Source organism: Dichomitus squalens (genome assembly GCF_000275845.1).
Source record: "Dichomitus squalens LYAD-421 SS1 unplaced genomic scaffold DICSQscaffold_12, whole genome shotgun sequence".
In the NCBI taxonomy this organism is placed as follows: Eukaryota; Fungi; Basidiomycota; class Agaricomycetes; order Polyporales; family Polyporaceae; genus Dichomitus; species Dichomitus squalens.
This window is the reverse complement of record NW_006766894.1, coordinates 354,446-371,608: the sequence shown is the minus strand read 5'-3', so window position 1 is coordinate 371,608 and position 17,163 is coordinate 354,446. Positions and strand designations below refer to the sequence as shown.

The 17,163-nt window shown below is 56.8% G+C and overlaps 5 protein-coding genes across 5 annotated transcripts; 2 read left to right on the top strand and 3 right to left on the bottom strand.

Moving 5' to 3' along the window:
- Positions 1–42: 42 nt before the first annotated feature.
- DICSQDRAFT_59745 (uncharacterized protein) lies at positions 43–596 on the bottom strand (the record flags this gene model as incomplete). Its single annotated transcript, XM_007365410.1, has 3 exons — positions 43–324; positions 385–428; positions 485–596. 3 exons carry the CDS (start codon positions 594–596, stop codon positions 43–45), a joined length of 438 nt encoding a protein of 145 aa, XP_007365472.1.
- A 3,719-nt stretch (positions 597–4,315) lies between these two features.
- On the top strand, positions 4,316–7,058 carry DICSQDRAFT_136284 (uncharacterized protein). The gene is made up of 10 exons (XM_007365409.1): positions 4,316–4,612; positions 4,690–4,740; positions 4,800–4,952; positions 5,016–5,323; positions 5,404–5,454; positions 5,514–5,976; positions 6,063–6,242; positions 6,301–6,449; positions 6,505–6,871; positions 6,930–7,058. Exons 6-7 carry the CDS (start codon positions 5,723–5,725, stop codon positions 6,199–6,201), a joined length of 393 nt encoding a protein of 130 aa, XP_007365471.1. The 5' UTR covers positions 4,316–4,612; positions 4,690–4,740; positions 4,800–4,952; positions 5,016–5,323; positions 5,404–5,454; positions 5,514–5,722; the 3' UTR covers positions 6,202–6,242; positions 6,301–6,449; positions 6,505–6,871; positions 6,930–7,058.
- A 1,969-nt stretch (positions 7,059–9,027) lies between these two features.
- On the bottom strand, positions 9,028–11,091 carry DICSQDRAFT_169781 (NADPH oxidase; the record flags this gene model as incomplete). The annotated part of the gene is made up of 5 exons (XM_007365408.1): positions 9,028–9,038; positions 9,133–9,854; positions 9,907–10,127; positions 10,187–10,689; positions 10,755–11,091. 5 exons carry the CDS (start codon positions 11,089–11,091, stop codon positions 9,028–9,030), a joined length of 1,794 nt encoding a protein of 597 aa, XP_007365470.1.
- A 658-nt stretch (positions 11,092–11,749) lies between these two features.
- On the bottom strand, positions 11,750–14,477 carry DICSQDRAFT_105455 (pectin lyase-like protein; the record flags this gene model as incomplete). The annotated part of the gene is made up of 15 exons (XM_007365407.1): positions 11,750–11,862; positions 12,006–12,144; positions 12,410–12,486; positions 12,584–12,671; positions 12,749–12,815; positions 12,874–12,918; positions 13,042–13,080; positions 13,146–13,232; positions 13,318–13,353; positions 13,443–13,489; positions 13,575–13,594; positions 13,690–14,051; positions 14,110–14,164; positions 14,222–14,295; positions 14,370–14,477. 15 exons carry the CDS (start codon positions 14,475–14,477, stop codon positions 11,853–11,855), a joined length of 1,254 nt encoding a protein of 417 aa, XP_007365469.1. The 3' UTR covers positions 11,750–11,852.
- Positions 14,478–15,203: 726 nt separating this feature from the next.
- Positions 15,204–16,807, top strand: DICSQDRAFT_180482 (uncharacterized protein; the record flags this gene model as incomplete). The annotated part of the gene is made up of 3 exons (XM_007365406.1): positions 15,204–15,345; positions 15,397–16,270; positions 16,333–16,807. 2 exons carry the CDS (start codon positions 15,204–15,206, stop codon positions 16,173–16,175), a joined length of 921 nt encoding a protein of 306 aa, XP_007365468.1. The 3' UTR covers positions 16,176–16,270; positions 16,333–16,807.
- Between the last annotated feature and the right edge of the window lie 356 nt (positions 16,808–17,163).

The following is a 17,163-nucleotide window of genomic DNA, read 5'->3' as shown; positions in this document are numbered from 1 at the left end:
TGGAGGGAAGCGTAAGCGACAATATTCAGTGCCTGTGGAGCATCATACCACATAAACGCCGTTCGCGTCTGTTGTCCTCCGCCGCTTCGTCTCGCGGTCGAAGTGTCGGTCATCGGGCAGAGGGGTGTAGGTGTCGCGGCGAAAGTCAGGGCGAAGCTGGGCGTTTTTCATTTCTAGCTGTCGCCGCAACTCCTCCACCTCGCGGTGCAACAGTTCGTTTTCTTGCTCCAACTCTCGTATGCGCACCAGAGGTGGGGGGATGGCGGCGACTTGGTCTGGCGAGAGCGCGAGGACTGACTGCAACTTCGTCACAGTTTGCTCCAACTACATGAGACGGACTTGGCATCAGTGACGCAAACACATAATGAAGATACGGCATCGTACCTGTTCTATGTAGGCTTTCCGCTTGGCGCGATGACGAGCCTGGGCTGGATAGTGTGGTGGTCGGTGCGGGGTAGACACGTAGGCGACGGCGACGACATACCCTTGGCATTTCGTGAACGTTCAGGACGATCAGCAGCGTGCTGACTGGACGGACTGGTGTGGTCCGCGGAGCCATCACGTTGAGAGTCAGTCGGCGAAGTCGAGGGCGTCATGTAACGTAAGTCAAGGGGAGCGAAGGCGATCGGGGTTGGAAAACACACACAGGATCAGTGGGATGCTTATATGGCACAGGACACTACGCGCTAACCGCCGGGGAGTCCGGTTACCATTGCGCGAGGGACCAGCAAACCGCGGATAGGGAGCTGGAGGACCCTAGCTGGCTGGACAAACGCGAACGGGGACCTCATGAGCGGCGAAATGTGGGGTTTTTCGCCCAGAGAAATCCCATCGTGGTAATTCGCCCACTCCAGCATGTGCGCAGAACTGGATCGCCGCGCAAGGGACTTGTTCGCCGGGAGTCGGCAGATCTAGACTGGACTATTTCAGTGCCGCGAAGCTCATCAGTCGAGAACAATTGATACCGTACAATATTTCCGCACAAAATCATGCAGGTATCGCTGCGTATCACCATCACGACTCGGGATAATTCCAGATAGGTTTTGCAGATATACAAATCCAGGCTTAGAACTGACCGTGGAAAGATGTCCAGGGTCGCAAGATTGTGAGATTGGTCGGCGCTCGCCTTTTGCCAGTTGTCCACACTCCGCGACGCCCTCCGCCACGAGTAGCTAGGCTTATCTCCTGCGCCGGGGGGTTGTTCGCTCTTCCATGAACGAGGCACTACCCCTCGCAGCTTGTGCCTCCTCCAAACGAATACAGGTGTCTTGCCCCGCAGCCCTTCATAGGGCGGTACTTAGAGAGGGGGGCATGCGTCCTTGCTCGGTTAGTGAGGTGCCTGGTCTTGAATTTCTCCAAATAGTAATCTCTCCATGCTCCGCCGTCTCCATAGCGCCTCTCTCAGGCGCATGTCGCTCGGAACTTTCCTGGAAATGCCTCACTATAATCCACGTTGTCTGCCTCGCCGCTGATGGCCCATTCACTCCCTCTCCTGGAGGCTACTCGCGAATAAAGGGGCATTTGTGAAAGGCGCGCGAACTGTAAACACATCATGGCAAAGCAGCTTCTCTTATCATCCTCAGGTCTCGCCGGTGCTTTCTCTTTGCCAAATAGCGCAGGCCTAGGGTCGACAGTGCGTCGTGTGATGTGCGCCTGCTCTACATCTTCTCGATAGCTTGCGGAGAACGTGCCGCCAACCACGAGTCCAAATCGTGGCGCCTTAACCCCCTTGCATACGTTCTCTTTCTTCATCTCTCACCATTGTCGGCAAATTCATAATCTTGTCCACAGTAAACATAAGGTAGGTGTGGAGTACGTTATGTTTGTGCCCGCCACTGCCGGCGTAATCGCGATTCAATCTGCCATCTAAGACTGAGACGACGATGTGGACAGACGATCGCCGCCGGTTCGGGTCGTTCCGGCCTACCATGGAACACCGTAGTCGCCCATCATGCATGCGCAGATGCCGTGGCCTCCCAGCAGGGCCCCCGCAGCCCCGCATCAGCACGGACAAAAGGATTCAATTCATAGCCGCGGTGTCAGGAGCAACGGAAGCAATGCGCGACTCAAGAAGGGCTGGAGTTGCGCCTGCCGGGGGAAGACATCAGCGCCCTCCGCAGCTTTGATGCGCGTGGCAGCGGGGCTCCATGCAAAGGTCCGACCCTCCAAGCTCAACCTCGAGACGATTTACGTCGCTGACAGTATTGCCAATTCCAGACAATTCCCTCGCATCTCAACTGTCCAGAAGGGCATAACGGCGGTTCTGCTCAGCATTCGAGAGGCATCGATGTCTGAACAGTTCTCGATCTGTCCCGAGCATTTACCATGGCGATGCCGGCGGCACAATGTGGACATTCCAATGGACCGATCCTCACGGTTTTCGTGCGCTCTGGACCCAGCAAGCTTTTTGCGAAGCATGCTTTTGGGCCCTGCCCCAGAGCTAACACCTGCCCCACTGCAGGCCCGAGGACTCGCCATCACTTGTGAGTAGTCCACGCACTGCATTAGACCCGTAAACGCTACTGAAATGCTGTTCAGACAATGTCCAGCCTCAGTGAGTATTTGCAATCTGAGTCTACCTGTCTCAGGATCCCGCTGATGGCAATCGGTGCAGCTACAACGATTGGCAGGCTCTTTCCTTTGTCCCCTCGTGGAAACTGTTTCCCCGTATTGGCCGATAGTCCCGCATACGTGAAGATCCGTGTATACCAGCGGACGAGGTGGGATGCTCCTCATCGCGGTGCCTCATTTGTACGGGTGCGGAAATTCGTGGCATACGTCATACAATTCATGACGATTTGAGGCCGCCATGATAGTGGAACGTTCCTGGAGGCTTGCGGCGGAGCGTTCTTTCGCAGGTAGTGAAGTGCTAGTCTCAAAGTCTTGAGCTTGATTCCTCATGCGTAGCCTTGTAAGACAACTGCCAGCGTGCAGGCGGCTTGGCCTGCTTAGTGCTCATAGGGGATAGGTATGTTCATGGGGCGTCGATTCCTTTCTTGCGGACAATAGAGTATTGAGCTGAGGTATAGGGATCCAGACGTGTTCACAGCCGCAAGCGAGTTTTCAATTGACCAAGGCCAGCAGCGATCCTTTATCCGCGAAAGGCGCCATTAGCATTTGGTTCTCGTTGTGAGTGCGACTTAGCGGGTGGTGAGTGGTACTTGCGCTCTGTGCCTTAAACCGTGGACCATGAATCTCTCTGCACTTCTCATTTTCATACTTGGGTGAACAGCTGATTTTTGACGGTATGCTGGGTACTCTTACAGGCGGTTGGTAAATGTCCGGGTGGTAAGCATGGCCCCCATACTAATCAGCAATGCATCCGGTCATTCTGGGCGACACGAGCTTCATGATCGCGGGGTATAATCCAGATCATGAAGATCTCATGAGATGAACGTTTATCCCTACCAGCCTACTCACATGAACACGTGAGTGTAATATAGGTTCAGATACACACTGGGCGGTGCTGATGCCGTAATGTCCTAGGCATCCACAAAGAACCTTTCCCGGGTAACCGGACCCTACTTTCTCAACCAGCGATGAGGCCCAGAGCCCGCTGTGACTGACGTTGATCTGTCAATGAGACTATGTACAGCAAATATCAAAGAGCCAGACTTGGAGCGCGGCGAGGCCATGACGATGTGGTTTTCTTGTTCATAGTCACGTTGACGCAGAATGCGCAACAAGGGCTCTGACTGAGGTGAGGAAGCGGAGGTAGCAGATTCAATGTGTGTGCGTTTGGGTAATTGGTCCTCGGGATTCGGCTCGACGTGATGTTCAGGGGAGTGTCGTACACGACGCACGACACAATTTCGGCATGTATTCGCTTAGCTGACGCTGTCCTACAAGCTGTTCCGACAGCGTTAGGATGGAGAAAACACGGCCGCGCAGGAATAACCTAGGTAACTTCTCCTAGCAGGCTCTGGCAATGCTAGCGCTCGTCAATGATTCAGCATTGTAGCCGCAGCACCCAGTCGGGAAAGACTGCCCTATATTGTTTTGCTGCTGACAGCTGAGGAAAGGACGTCGAGGTACCATGGCACGGAATCGTTACCAATGATGACTTTGCGTTCACTGGCTTAGAGGATGCATGCGGATATCGCTGCGCAACTACTGTGCGTTGCATTGAAGCAACTATCTGAGCGGTATGCTCCTACATTTGTAGCTTGTTCGCTGTGGATATGTGGCGTCTACTAACGTAAAATTGTAATTGTCCAGTGGAGTCAAGCTTTACGGGCAGGACGCACGGTGTTTTCACGCATTACGCATACGGGAACTCTCGCCGAGGTACCGCTGGGCATGCAACGACTGGCCAGAAAACAATTGTTGGCATACAACGTGGCAGCCACCGATCTAAATATTGATGCTGTATAGTATACAGGCGTAGCAGAATATCGCAGCTTTGGGTCTACAGCAGTCGAGGGATAGTCCTGAAGGGCGGATGCTTGGACCTTCGAATGTATGGAGAGTTGACGACGTCGGGAAGGGACCTAGGCTACACAGATGGGCCGGGTTCCCTCGCCATGCACCATAGTGGGAAGCCGGTGGAGTCCTTCGAGGTGAAGTTCTTCACGCCTCTATGAGAGAATCCAGACTTCCGAAACCACTGGACCTGTACCGGTAGGGTTGGAGAAATCGCGATGTATCATCAGTGCGACCGGTCCTACGCCATCGGGGCTAAGGACTCACGTGATATGGACTCTTAACGTCCGTGACTATCCGCTTCCCACTAGCATCAGCCTGGTGCAGGAATTGAACCGTCAATTAACATCGATGCAGGGAATATGAAGATGACTTGCCTGTTTGCTCACACTGCCAAGCAACAGTCGCCCGAGCCCCCGACGCTGTGCGTCAGGATGTACAGCGAGGACTTTGATATGCCATGCGTCCCTTCGGGCACGCTCCCCAGATCTGAACGCACTCCTGTAGAGCTCCTCGTAAGTAGGTATGTACTGGTGAAGAGTCAACGATCAATCGTTACAGCATGGTCGCGAGCCGGGCGAGCGTGAGCGTACATGATATGAATACCACTCGCTGAGGTACGGCGACAAGCTCCGGAGGAAGTCTTCTTGTTGACTGTGGGGCGCGAGCGCAGAACATGCAGAGTACAGGTGTGCTTTCAGTTCACATGGAAGAATGATGGTATGGACCAACTAGAAATGCCAGTCTTCCCCGGGGGCGATTGAGGCAATGACGCCTTGTATTCGTTCGTTCACGAGGCCAACATATACCTCTCCATGTGCGATACATGCACGGATGGTTCGCCTATGTACGTCGGCGTGCGTCCGGGCGGAATTTCCGCTGATTGACGCCATACCGACGTCTGCAGCGGGGAAGAAGGAGGAATAAATATGACGATGACCACGGAACACTTGCTGATGCACGTTAACTAGAATCACTGACCGTCTTTGAATGCGTCTAGTAAGATTTGCACGATGGCCTCAACATCTTCATCTGAAGGAGTGACCGACGATCAGTACGCGGAAGATGGGGACGGTGGCGGGTGCCTGTACCTGAAGGATCGACAAGGCGGCGGACAGATGCCATCTTGAACGACGGATGTTGGTATACGAGATGCGAGTTTAGGACTGAACTTGGATGGGTGTTCGGATGCGGACAGTGGTGTCTCCGACGTCGTGTGGCACTGACGAGGTCGAGGATTGCTGGATACCGCCTATACTTATAGGTCTGCCAAAGAGGCTGCCGCGTACCCGGCTCAGGCATGTCCTCGTCCACACGGCTCGACATCCCAACCGCGGACGCCGAGGATCACCGCTCGAGTCGCAGCGGTACACATCCCGAGGCCAGACGACAAGCGGCTCCGTCGTCCGTTTGCAAGCTTCCTCCCTATTCTCTCGACGTCGCGGGCTTGCCATATACTGCACCATACCAATTGCAGCCTCCTTGGCTGCCCCAAGGGGTGATATTGGCACTCACGAATCATGGACTGCTCGAGACTCTCCTGACAATTACAGCCTGCTAGCGTGTCGCGGAGTGTTGAGATCGACAAGGATAGGACCATTGGGTGTGTAGATGAGACGATAATGCGAGTGGAGACGCACCGAATCCGAAGAACCTGACTCCGAGCCTCGCCTTACGTTACCCGGTATGAATCCCATCTGCCGCGAGCTTGTCGAGTGTTCCATGCAACAGCCCATCTCCGAGTCCCGAACCTGTCAAGCCCTCTTCTCTCCGAACTAAGATGGTTGTGCCTCCGGTTCCACCTACGAGTCGCCGGATCGCTGGAAGCACAGGCCCGGTCAGTAAAAGCTCCAAGCCGGAGGGAGTCAGATGGCCCACCGGCCCTGCGACAGCAGCCGCTGTTATGTTTTCCCAGCAGGATCGCCCGGCGTGCGCTATTTGTAACCGCCACTTGGCGTCCGCTAGCCTGCTCACGCGCACACCCTTCGAACGGACGCCTCTTTATTGCGCTTGCGGACGGACGCATGCTGTCAGAACCGCTCAGCATGCAAAGGCTAGTAGGAAGCACCGCTGCCAACAAACTTCTCCGAGACTTGAACGGTTGCCAGTCCGCCGGACGACGCGAACAGTTGTCGATGTCGACGTCGCGCATGCGGCCTTCCTGGGCAGTTGTTTGCCAGCTTCTCTCCGATGCATTCGTCTAGGGGTGTTTCTTCGGCTCAAGAAGGCGGCGGTGGTTCGCGTCTCCACAGGGAGGGGCCCCCAGGATGCAATGGAGCACACGCTCCCAGTGCGAACGCCCGCCTGCATGGGTATGTCGCATCATGCTCCGTCCCAAGGTTCATTCATTGATGCCTATCCTATCACGGACGTCTATCAGTTCAGCACCCGTATTGCTCTATTGCCCCCTCCTAGGTTTATGAGTCGAAGCGTCGGGGATGAGCGCGGCCTGAGTGGGCAGGTCAATGCAGCGCTTTCACACTGAGTCGTAGAGCACCATCACGCACTTTGGCTTAGGCTCTCGTCGGCGGCCTCTCGGTGCTTCTCGTACGTCCACGAGAAGGCTCCTATCGGAATATATGCGCCCGTCGCTGGGTTGGCTCAATGGCACGTATTTTTGCACTGTGCTCCAGACTCGGACAAAGCTCTTCAGCAGGCCTTGCTAATAGCGCACAGACGGACCGCAATATGCAAACCTTCACTCACCTTCACTCACACTCACGTTGAGCAGGCCCGCATAATGAAGCGGTCGTCGCCGACGTCAAAGAGCTTATGATGCCTAACGGCTCTTGCGGGAACATAGTGACCCAAGTCCGGGAATTCGAAGCGTGAAGCCAGCGATGGCTCAGCTCAGACTTGACGAAGACTGTCAGACAAGGTGGCATCCAAGGAAATTAACTGCCAAGCGCAACTGGACTTTGGAAGGCTGTTACGCCGTGAAGCTTCATCGAGAAGTGTACGTACTTTGCAGCGTCGCGACACAGCCATAGTGACCTCTCCAGCCCTTCCTGCGGAACAAGAGTAACCATCCAGGAACGCGCTTCCCAAGCCAAGTACTGGGGGGTGGTCAGATGCGCCCACATGCACCGTGGCAAATGCGCGCGAGCTGGCTGGGCCTGAGAGCCCGCGCGCGCGACAGCGAGCGAGGCCCGAGACGTAAACCAAGTGTGAACTCTGGAGGCCGGCTCTCGCCCCGGCCCAGCGAACGCGGCTGGACCCCCATCCCGCGACAGACGACCGCACGCTCGCGCTCGCCTGCTCCATTCGCAGCGGTCGCGGAGGACGACGCGGGCTTCCTCGTCTGCTCCTCTCCGCGCCTTCGTGCAGACTGGACCCGTGTCCCCGCGTCTTCCTCGTCGCCCCACCCGTGTGGGCAGGCAGCACTTATGCCCGCCCAGCGCGCGCCCTAGCCCTTGGGACTTTTCCACCGCACGGACACCGCGTGTCTGGGCACGCGGGCACCGTCGTCGGCTCGAGCGGCCTGCCTCCCTAGGCGCCACTAGGTCGATCGAGACCGCGCAGGATGCACTTGCTGCGTCTGGCGTGACCACCGAGCCGCCGCGAGCGCCGCTAGCGAGGGAAGGCGCAGACGATCGGGGCGTCCATTGTGCAGTCAACTTTCCAACTCAGTCAGACATCTGGAAGGGCCCGCTACCCGCTCGCTGCTTCGCAGGCAGAGCATGCGCATCGAATGGTGTCCTCCTGTCATTCCCCGGCTCATGTCGGCGCTGCATTGCGGGATCCCGAGCTCGGCACTGGACTGGCCAGCTGAACTGCCTAGGTTGGGAACAGACCCCGCGCACGACGCAGACGCACGGACGGCCGTGGTCGAGATGAGCGAGCTTCCCTGTCCCCGTTCTATCTCCCGCATCTGGCAAGTTCAGAGGTTGCGGATGATCGATTGTCTCCTAGGTGCGTGTAACACGACGCCTTCCGGATCGCTCTCACGCGCCCGTCTCACAAGCTCACGTCTATAACTACAAGCTCGCGGCAAATAGACAGAACATGGAAGCTCCCAAGTACGCCTTGTCATACCTGACACTTTGCGCTACTCTTCCATTCCGGCACGTACACGCGTCGATGGGACTCATCACCACGACGATATGGTCTCCTAGCTACAAGCTGCCCCTTCATGGTCTCCGCAATATTCGACCTTTTAGGTCACTCATAAACTTCAGATACGGGCTCGGTACCTACTTACATCTCAGCGTTCTCAACAACATCGCAACTGGGGAGCGACGAGCACAGAATGACATCAACACGGCAGCTCCGCATTCTACGCGTTCTGCAACGTTTTCACACAGATCCATGGCACATAGCCATCTCTCAGACGGTGTGTTAGCTCCCAAACTAGATTGCTATCGCTAGCAACGTATATAAAACAACGATAACTAACATTACCGACGGGCGTATCCACGAAACGAAAGGACGTGTGCAAACGACTGGCGCAAGCCACCCGACCGAACGACAACAAAGATAGTCCGTATGTGTAGAGGCAGAAAGAGAGATAGATTGAGCACAAACACGTGGTAGATCGTACAGTCCGACGACGAAACTCTGCAGCGGCAGGCCCCCCTTGCATCGCCCATGCCTGGCGCACGGCGTCTAAAAGTTCTCTGTTGTGCGACGGAAACGACGACGAAGGCGAAGGCAGAGTAAGCACCCTGACCGTGGAAGACACGCAGAAGCAGAGAAGGAGAGCAGACGCACCCTTTCCGAAGAAGAACTTGGTGCCCTTGGGCGACGAGTACTTGTTGCTCATGGTGTGCAGCTGCCGCGAAAGCACCGACGGCCCGCAGAAGAACACGCCGACGTCCGTCTCCGGGTGCTTCTCCGCGATCGAGCTGAATACGCGGTCCCAGTTCGGGCGCCCGAAGTGCGTCGGGGCCCGCAGGGAGGTGATCGCGTCCTTCTCCGCGCCGACGTCCTGGACGATGATGTTGTTCATGTCCTCCTCCTTGATCTTCGCGGTCAGGTAGATGTTGATCTCGATCCGGTTCTGCGTATCCTGCTCCTCGATCGCGTGCAGCAGCGAGTGGAACCACTCGGCGGAGCCGAAGTCGCGGATGACCCACGTGAAGTACACCTTGGAGAGCCGCGTCGGCTTCGACGAGTTGAAGTTGTTCATGCGGTACCAGATCGACTTGAGGATCGACGCGAACGGCGTGACGCCGATACCGGCGCCGACGAGGAGCACGGTCTCGTAGTTGAGGAAGTCCTCGGACGCGGAGCCGAAGGGGCCGTCGACCATGACGCGGGGGAGGACGCGGTTGATGGGCGGGTTCGTAGAGGTGCCGACAACCTTGCCTCCGGCATCGCTCTTCTCGCCCTTCTCATTCCTGCCGAAGTCGCAGCCGACAGCCTTCGCGAAGGCAGTGGTAAAGTCGCCGGCGACGCGGATGTGGACGGAAATATAGTCCTCTTCAGGGGCACTGTGATTTCGTGAGCGAGAAGTCCAACCTTGGGATGAGAAGCGCAGCGTACCTGGTAAGGGTGAAGGGGTGCCACTGGAAGTAGGAGATCTCAGGGCAGCACAAGAAGATGTACTGGCCGGCACGAGTGGTCGTCTTCTCCTTCTTGATCTGGATTTCCATGACGTTCGAGGGGTGCTGAATGACCTTGGAGATGTAGGTGCGGTGACGGGAGCGGACCTCACGAAGGATACGCTCGTAAATCCAGATGACACCGCCGACAAGCCAGTAGCGCTACAAGGATGTCAGATTTCCCCCTTCCCTTGCTCAGATGCTCAGAATACGAGACATACCCAGAAAACGCCGATAGTGTTGTACGAACAATAGGGCGGACGGTCGGGCTTGATCATGCAGAACATACCGTGGAGCTGCCAGTTGATGAAGAAGACGATGAAGAGATGGTGCGAGTACCAGAACCACTCAAAGTGGGCACGGCGACGCTTCTCGATCGCGAACCAGACCATGATACCGAGCGCGGCGGTCATAATCCAGCCGGTCGCACCGGGGCCAGTGACAAAGTTGGCGGAGATGAACGCAATGACCTTCTTGCCGGTCGTCGTCGCGTCGGGGTCGATCATGGCGAGCTCGGTGAAGTTGACCATATGGGCGACAATGTGGACGATGGAGAAGATGACGATGGACCACGCGACGGCCTTGTGGAACGTGATGTTCTTGTCGAACGGAATGACCTGGTTCAAGGACGTGCGGCGGAGCATCGAGATGAAGTTGCGGCAAACCGGGAGGAGGATGAAGGCGACATCGACGTGCAACATGAGTGCAGCCGTACGGGCGATCGCTATAGTTCAGACAAGACATTAGGGGGGCGCTGTGACCTGAATAGCACAGTTGTGAGCCACTCACGGAAGGTGATGCCGAATGTCGAATTGGAGCCGACCAAGTTGTCCTTGAGCCGATAGTGCACGAACCCGAGAGCAATGACCAGGGCATGCAAGAGCAAAAAGCCAAAGAAGAAGAGGCGGCGACCACCTTCGTTGATCATCCAGTGGTTATACTTCTCCGTCAGCGTGCGGGGCACATAGGGCGTCACGCCTTGGGAGGTGGTGGTGTTGGTGCGCTGGAGCCCCTGGAGGCGGCGGCGCTCGGTCTTGTTGCGCTGGAGGTGGCCAGGGCCATTGCCGTTGATGACGATGTCGGGGTGCTGCTCGAGAGAGGGGATCTTGCCGTCTGAGAAATCCATGCTGGACTGACGCCTTTTGTTAAAGGGCATGATTTGGCTGCCTGTGGGGGCGGTTGTCGGTCGGGTCGGGACAAGAGCGAAGTCGACGTCCTGCGCAGAATGAGGGCCTGCCTGTAGAAAAGGACAAGGACGGGAGAGGGAGAAGGAAGAAAAGAATGGGAGGGGGCAGAGGTGGTGGGGGGCGGGTGAGATGTTTTGTGATTTGCTCGTGCAGGAGCGAGCTGTTGCTGGGCGCTAGCTGCGACACCCGCTTTATGTTGCTATGCGACCCCCTGGCCGACGCCTTCCAGACCCTCTCCAGCCTGCCCCGCTGCGCCGGAACCGTCCTCGACCAGTTCCCATCTCCACCGCACAATCATCTCAACAGACACCGGTGTCCAATCAACCTCAGTAATCTCCATACAAACCCAGGTCAGCGTTCGCTCGTACTGCCAGAGAGCCTCCGAAACGCCGTCAGCTTGCCACAGATATGTCAGAACAAACATAGCCCTGCGATGGACGAGAAGGCGATCATCGCTCAGCCGCCGCATCAACCCTGCCGGCTCACGGAACAGAGCACTCTGCATAACTAGTGTCGTGCGCGTTGCGCTGTCTGCCTTCTGTCATTTCTACGCCAACGTTGGACCGTGCTGCGCATCCCTCCGTCCTTGATCAGACAATTTTGATAAAAATTATTGACCTCTTTCCGCCCTCCGTCTGCTGCTATGCTATGTATGCGCTCATCACCTCCACGCAGCGTCAGCTGCGTCCCCTTCGATGAATCACTGCTTCCTGACCGCCGCCCACGCCCAACGTTAACAACGGAGAACGGCCAGCAACCGCGATGACGACAGGTGCCCACGTATTAATACCCCAGCGCAAAGATAGCAGCTCAAGTTTAGAAAAACGACAGACGGTGAGGAAACGGCACCCACCCTCCGCAGGCGACCCCCGCGACGCTTGCTACGTTCACACACGCAAATTCAGCGACCTGATCGCCGGGAACGGCGATGTTGATCTGCTCGAACGTGAGGTCTGTGCATGGTGCCGCAGGGCTGCATTCGAGATCAACGACTGCGGAACGCCAAGGATAATCAGTGTATATCTCTTATCTGTGGAAAAACAGAATGCGCGAGAGCACCAAGCGGGCTGGTAGAAGGTACTTATCTGTATCCATTGTTGATTGCTACGGATTCTCGAGAAGAGCCCGACGAGCACACAAGCTGGAGCAATCAAGCATCCAAACAAAGCAAGCACCGATTGCATCCACAGACCGCCATCGTTTCGGAGCAATATCATGCCCGAACACGGAATTGTTTGATCGCAGGTGCGTACATACCTGTAGATGTCTGTGCGGTCCCCGTCCAATTCGTGAAGGTGAGATTGGTGAATTGCAATTTCGACGGTTTGTCCCCTCTGATGTAGCCAGCAGTGCGTCAGCCCACAACACGTATACGTACATCAGGAAGATTAGCGTCAGTATATGGCTGGATGCCTCGGAGCCGGGACTCACGGATGTCCGAGGTTTGTTTGATAGACCTGGATAGGCGTTGTGACCTGATCCAGGTTGACGTTTCGCGCGACCACGCCAGATACGCGTCCTAGAAATGTATACCGAAGACATGCCGCTGTGAGTTTCCCGTACTTGTCTTGCACCGCAATCGCGCTCTGGACTTACCTCCGCCTGCTCCTCCTCCCGTAGGTGGAAACCCTATCCTCGTCCCCGTCCACGACTTGAAGTACACCTGTCGAGTCTTCGTCAACTATCGTATTCCGTTTGCAAACCTGACGGAAGTCACGCACCCCATGCTCCATCAGCGGCTGGACTTGGGCGTCCGGTCGCACGAACTTGTCAGATGGAGCACACAGGACGTTCACCAGACGCTCGTCGTCAGAGAGACAATCACATTACGGACGTAGCGTTTGCGCGCGCAGTCGAGACAAAGAGGAGACGACGATGTGCTTACTCACCGTTATGTCTTCCAAAACGACGTTATCGACGTAGTCAGGCTGACCGTTACCGTCAATACCGTCGGGTTCTCACGTACTGTACGTCGAGAAGGGGAAGGACGTACGAGCTGATAGTACTGCCCCACCGAGCCGAACGCGATGCCCGTCCCCCCGCGGCAGGTGACGTTCTTGGCGAATACGTTCGTCGAGTTCTGCGATGCATGAAGGCGTCCAGGCAGTCAGCGTACGTGAGCGTGCGAGGCCTCGGGACCGAACCCGAGGAAGCGGAACGCGTACCCCCTTGATTGCCAAGCAATCATCTCCAGTGGTGATCTGCGATACGTTCCGTAACGGTCAATTGAGATGCTATGCGTGCTGAGAGTGGAATGGAGAAGGGGTCCCAAGAGAAGATGTGGACGCACGTCCCAGTTGAGCATCGTGATGTTGTCCGATCGGTACGTGTCGATCCCTGCCGGGCCCGAGGGTCATATGAGCGGCGGACGCACCCAGCACTTGCTTCGGCGATGTAGAAGAAGTAGCAGTACCCAACGTACCGTCCGTGTTCCAAACGATGCTGGCCAGGTACGAACCAAACGGTGAGCGATGGGCGCGCAATCATGGGCAGCACGCATCGCGCGCACGAAACGGAGCAAACGCCAACACGCTCACTTTTGTCCGAACCACGTCTCGTCCGCGTTCTCGGACACGCACGTCATCCCGTCGTACAGCACGTCGCTCGAGTCCGCGACCGCGTTGCACCAGAACGGCGGGCCGTCCACCCTGAAGTCCCGCACCGTCCCCCTCGCGACGTGCGACAGCGTGAGCGACACAGGTCGCCCGTCGCCGTCGAGGCGCGTCGCGTTTCCGTACCACGACCACCAGTGCTGGCCGTTGCCGACGATGCCCCCCGTGCCGTGCGCGTCGATGGTGAAGTCATGGCCGGAGACGACGAACCACGACGCTTGGGACTGGATGAAGATGACGCGGTAGGTCGACGCGGGGTCCATCCAATGCTCGAGGTCGAAGACGAACTGCGGCGGGTGGAGGTCAGTACGTGTCCGAGGGACGTAGGATGAATGATCTGCGCACGTTCAGAGACCCGTGAAGGTCGACGTGGGAGTTGGCGAGGTCCCAATGCATTTTACTGAGCGAGCTCACGGTCAGCACGCTTCAAAGCATGTCGCTGCAGGACTAGACTCACCGGGTGATGTTGTATTCACCAGCTTCCAGAACAGTTGTCCCGCCGTACCCACACGCAGCAATAGCTGCTTCGATCTGGACGCATAAAGTGAATTGAGCTAGCGTAGGTAGGCAGAATCATTTGCGCATATATGAAGAGCAACACGAACCTGAGAGACGTCACTTTGGCTGTGTCCCAAAGGCTTGATGGTGCATGTCCTTGCGTTAGCTCTTGACGCACCTAGCGCGATAATGAGGAATACGCCTGGGATATGCATATCGGACAGCTTCTCTCTGCACACTCCGACTTGGAGGCATCGATCGCGGCTCTTATAGGCCACCTGTAGCATAAATTATGTCATGGAGGATGCCATACAGGCGGGTCACCGCTGTAGGCAGCGATTGTCACGAGGGTGGAGGTGATCAGGAAGGACAGTCACGAGGGTCTACGGGCCGGATAGAAGGAATGCAATAGCTTCGTGGGACGTTCAGAATCTCTACGTTACCTTTACCTACTAGGGCGACCGGAACGTGGCATGCTGTTCTGCGTCGGCACAAGCTTGAGCAAGGGCAAGGTTCTCTAAACAACAGAGACATACGACGTGTAATGTCGATCTAGCAAGGGCATTACACTCATCACCATGATGGCGGAACGACAATGTCGGCTGAGGTCCATATAAATGTGAACACATCAAATGAATTGACAAAGAGACGGCCACAATGCGCAATCCGGCAGAATTGTCAAGTGTACGGTACGCTGGCTTAGGTTTGAGGCGTGCTAGTGGTCACGTACATAGCTTGTAATATTGCGAAGTACTATACACAAGATATATCCAGATTGCGCGAACAGGCTCACGACAGAGATTGGGTACGACGCAGTGTGGCTCCTTGAACTGAGAAGTCACGCAAACAGGCGCCAAACAGGGTACACGCGAAGCATGTTCATCGCGGCTTCCACAGAGACGCCAACTGTGGCTAGGCAGCACAACCGCTCTCTTCATATCATGTCTCTGGTACCATGGGGGAAGCTCCAGATCGGCACCCTCGCTGCAGTCATTCAAGACCTTGGGCTCAAGCCCTATACCACCAGAACTGCCCGCAAGCACGAGCTCGTCAGGCTACTGCAATCCATTGAGCTAGAAGGATGTGAGCCTACTACTCCCAATCGCCCCCGTCCCATTCAAACTCTTCACGCAGTGTCGCCCGTCCTGCTACGCCTCCAAGAGGAGCGCAGTTCCTCCCAGACCTCTGACCACGAGCGGGAGGAGAGCCCCGAGCTCGAGTACCTCGGGGCCCCTCCGTCTGGCTCCTCCGCCCCCGCCCCCGTACGTCCCGTCGTAGAGATTCCCGTCCACTCCTCCCCCCGCTCTCCTCTACAACACCGCGCGGGCCCATCGCGCGCACGCACAAGGGCCCGCACAGAACCCAGTCCCTCCCCCTCCCCCTCCCCTATCCCAGGTCCATCCGGTATCGGCCCCCTGAAGTCGCGGAAGAGACAGCGGGGCGCGCACGTCGAACCCCGTGCAAAGGGACAGCGCCGGCCGTCCGTGGACCTGAGCAACGTCCCCCCACCGAGCTACGCGATACTCTACCAGGAGCGCCAGAACATCAGCCTGCCGCGGCAGGAGCCCTGGCCGCTCCTGAACCCGTACGAGACGTTCGACGGGGTCGTCATCCCCGCCAGACAGAAGAAACGAGCGCGGGTCGAGGTGGAGCGGAGGCAGGGGGATTCGGAGGGAACCCCAGAGTTGGATGACCGGCCGATGATCGTTGGGGTCTGGGACGAGGAAGGGAGCGTGAGCGAGGCTGGCGTTGCTAGGGCAGAGAGGAGCACGGGCGACGGGGCGTCGACGACTGCGAGTGTGACGGGGCGCATGGAAGCCATCGTGGTGACGAGCGCGAAGGCGTCGAAGGCCGCAAGCTCTCGTCGGAGGCAGGTGGTGCTTAGCGATGATGAGAGGGGCGTGGAGATGTAGGGTGGTGGAAGGAAGGTGAAATGGTTGTATCGCTTGTACTGATGGGTCGTCCATATACCGGTAAGTTCTGCGAGAGCTACTGTGTTTGCGCAAATGTAAGTGCTAGGTGTACAATGCAGTAGGCCCAGCGCAAGTTTGCTAAGCGTGGCTCCCGAAGTTCACACAGTGCACCCTCACTCTGTTCTGCATCCACGTTGGAATTACGGAGATGGAGTGACAACGGGGACAACGACGTCATGCCATTAACCCGCAGGGATCTAGTGCATAGGATGCTCTAACACAACGCAACGATCTACTGCTGGAGCTGGTCCCGCTCAGCCTTCGCCTTCGCAGCCGCCTCAAGCTCTGCAAACGTCCCGCTCTTCAAGAACATGCTCCCGAAGATCCCGCCCTCCTTCTGGCCTTACGAGAAGTTTGTGCTCCCGGGCGAGAGCTGCGTGTCAAGCCGTGCCCTCGGTCTCGGTTTCGGTCTCGGTCTCGGTCGGGGAGGCGGAGGCTGCTGCGGAGGCCTCGCGGGAGGCGCGCTGGGACTCTGAGAGATCGCTGGATACTTCGCTTCTGAGATCTCTCGCGAGAGGTGCACGAGGTCGTACAGATGCAATTGCTGCCGAAGGTAGAGAGTGTGGCACATGTCCGGAACAATTGCAAGCGCGATCATGACGGCATGACGACTCTATGAATATGTTCTATAGTCTGCCAGCTGGCAATAATGAGCCTCCAAAATCATTCTCTTGGAGATTCAATTCAATGTCCCATGTTCTACAGTCTTGGACTTGTACCGTGGCATCGATTCAGTGTGACTCCCGTCAAGAAAGGAAAGTCACGCGTGACGTATGGCCACAGTCAGCGTTTTCCGGAGGGCATCCACTCGGAACCACTGGCACTGATCAAAACAGGGTTGCAGGCCTGAGGTGCTCTTTCTGCCGTCCTCGACTCTAAGACTCATTGTCTACCTCAGATTGTCGCGTGTCGACGACCTCCGGTCCCC

Excerpts from the sequence above, each read along its gene's own strand:
- DICSQDRAFT_136284 (XM_007365409.1), top strand. The coding sequence starts at position 5,723 with ATGTCCTCGTCCACACGGCTCGACATCCCAACCGCGGACGCCGAGGAT. Across the intron at positions 5,977-6,062 it reads ACTCTCCTGACAATTACAGC|CGAATCCGAAGAACCTGACT; the intron begins CTGCTAGCGTGT and ends GTGGAGACGCAC.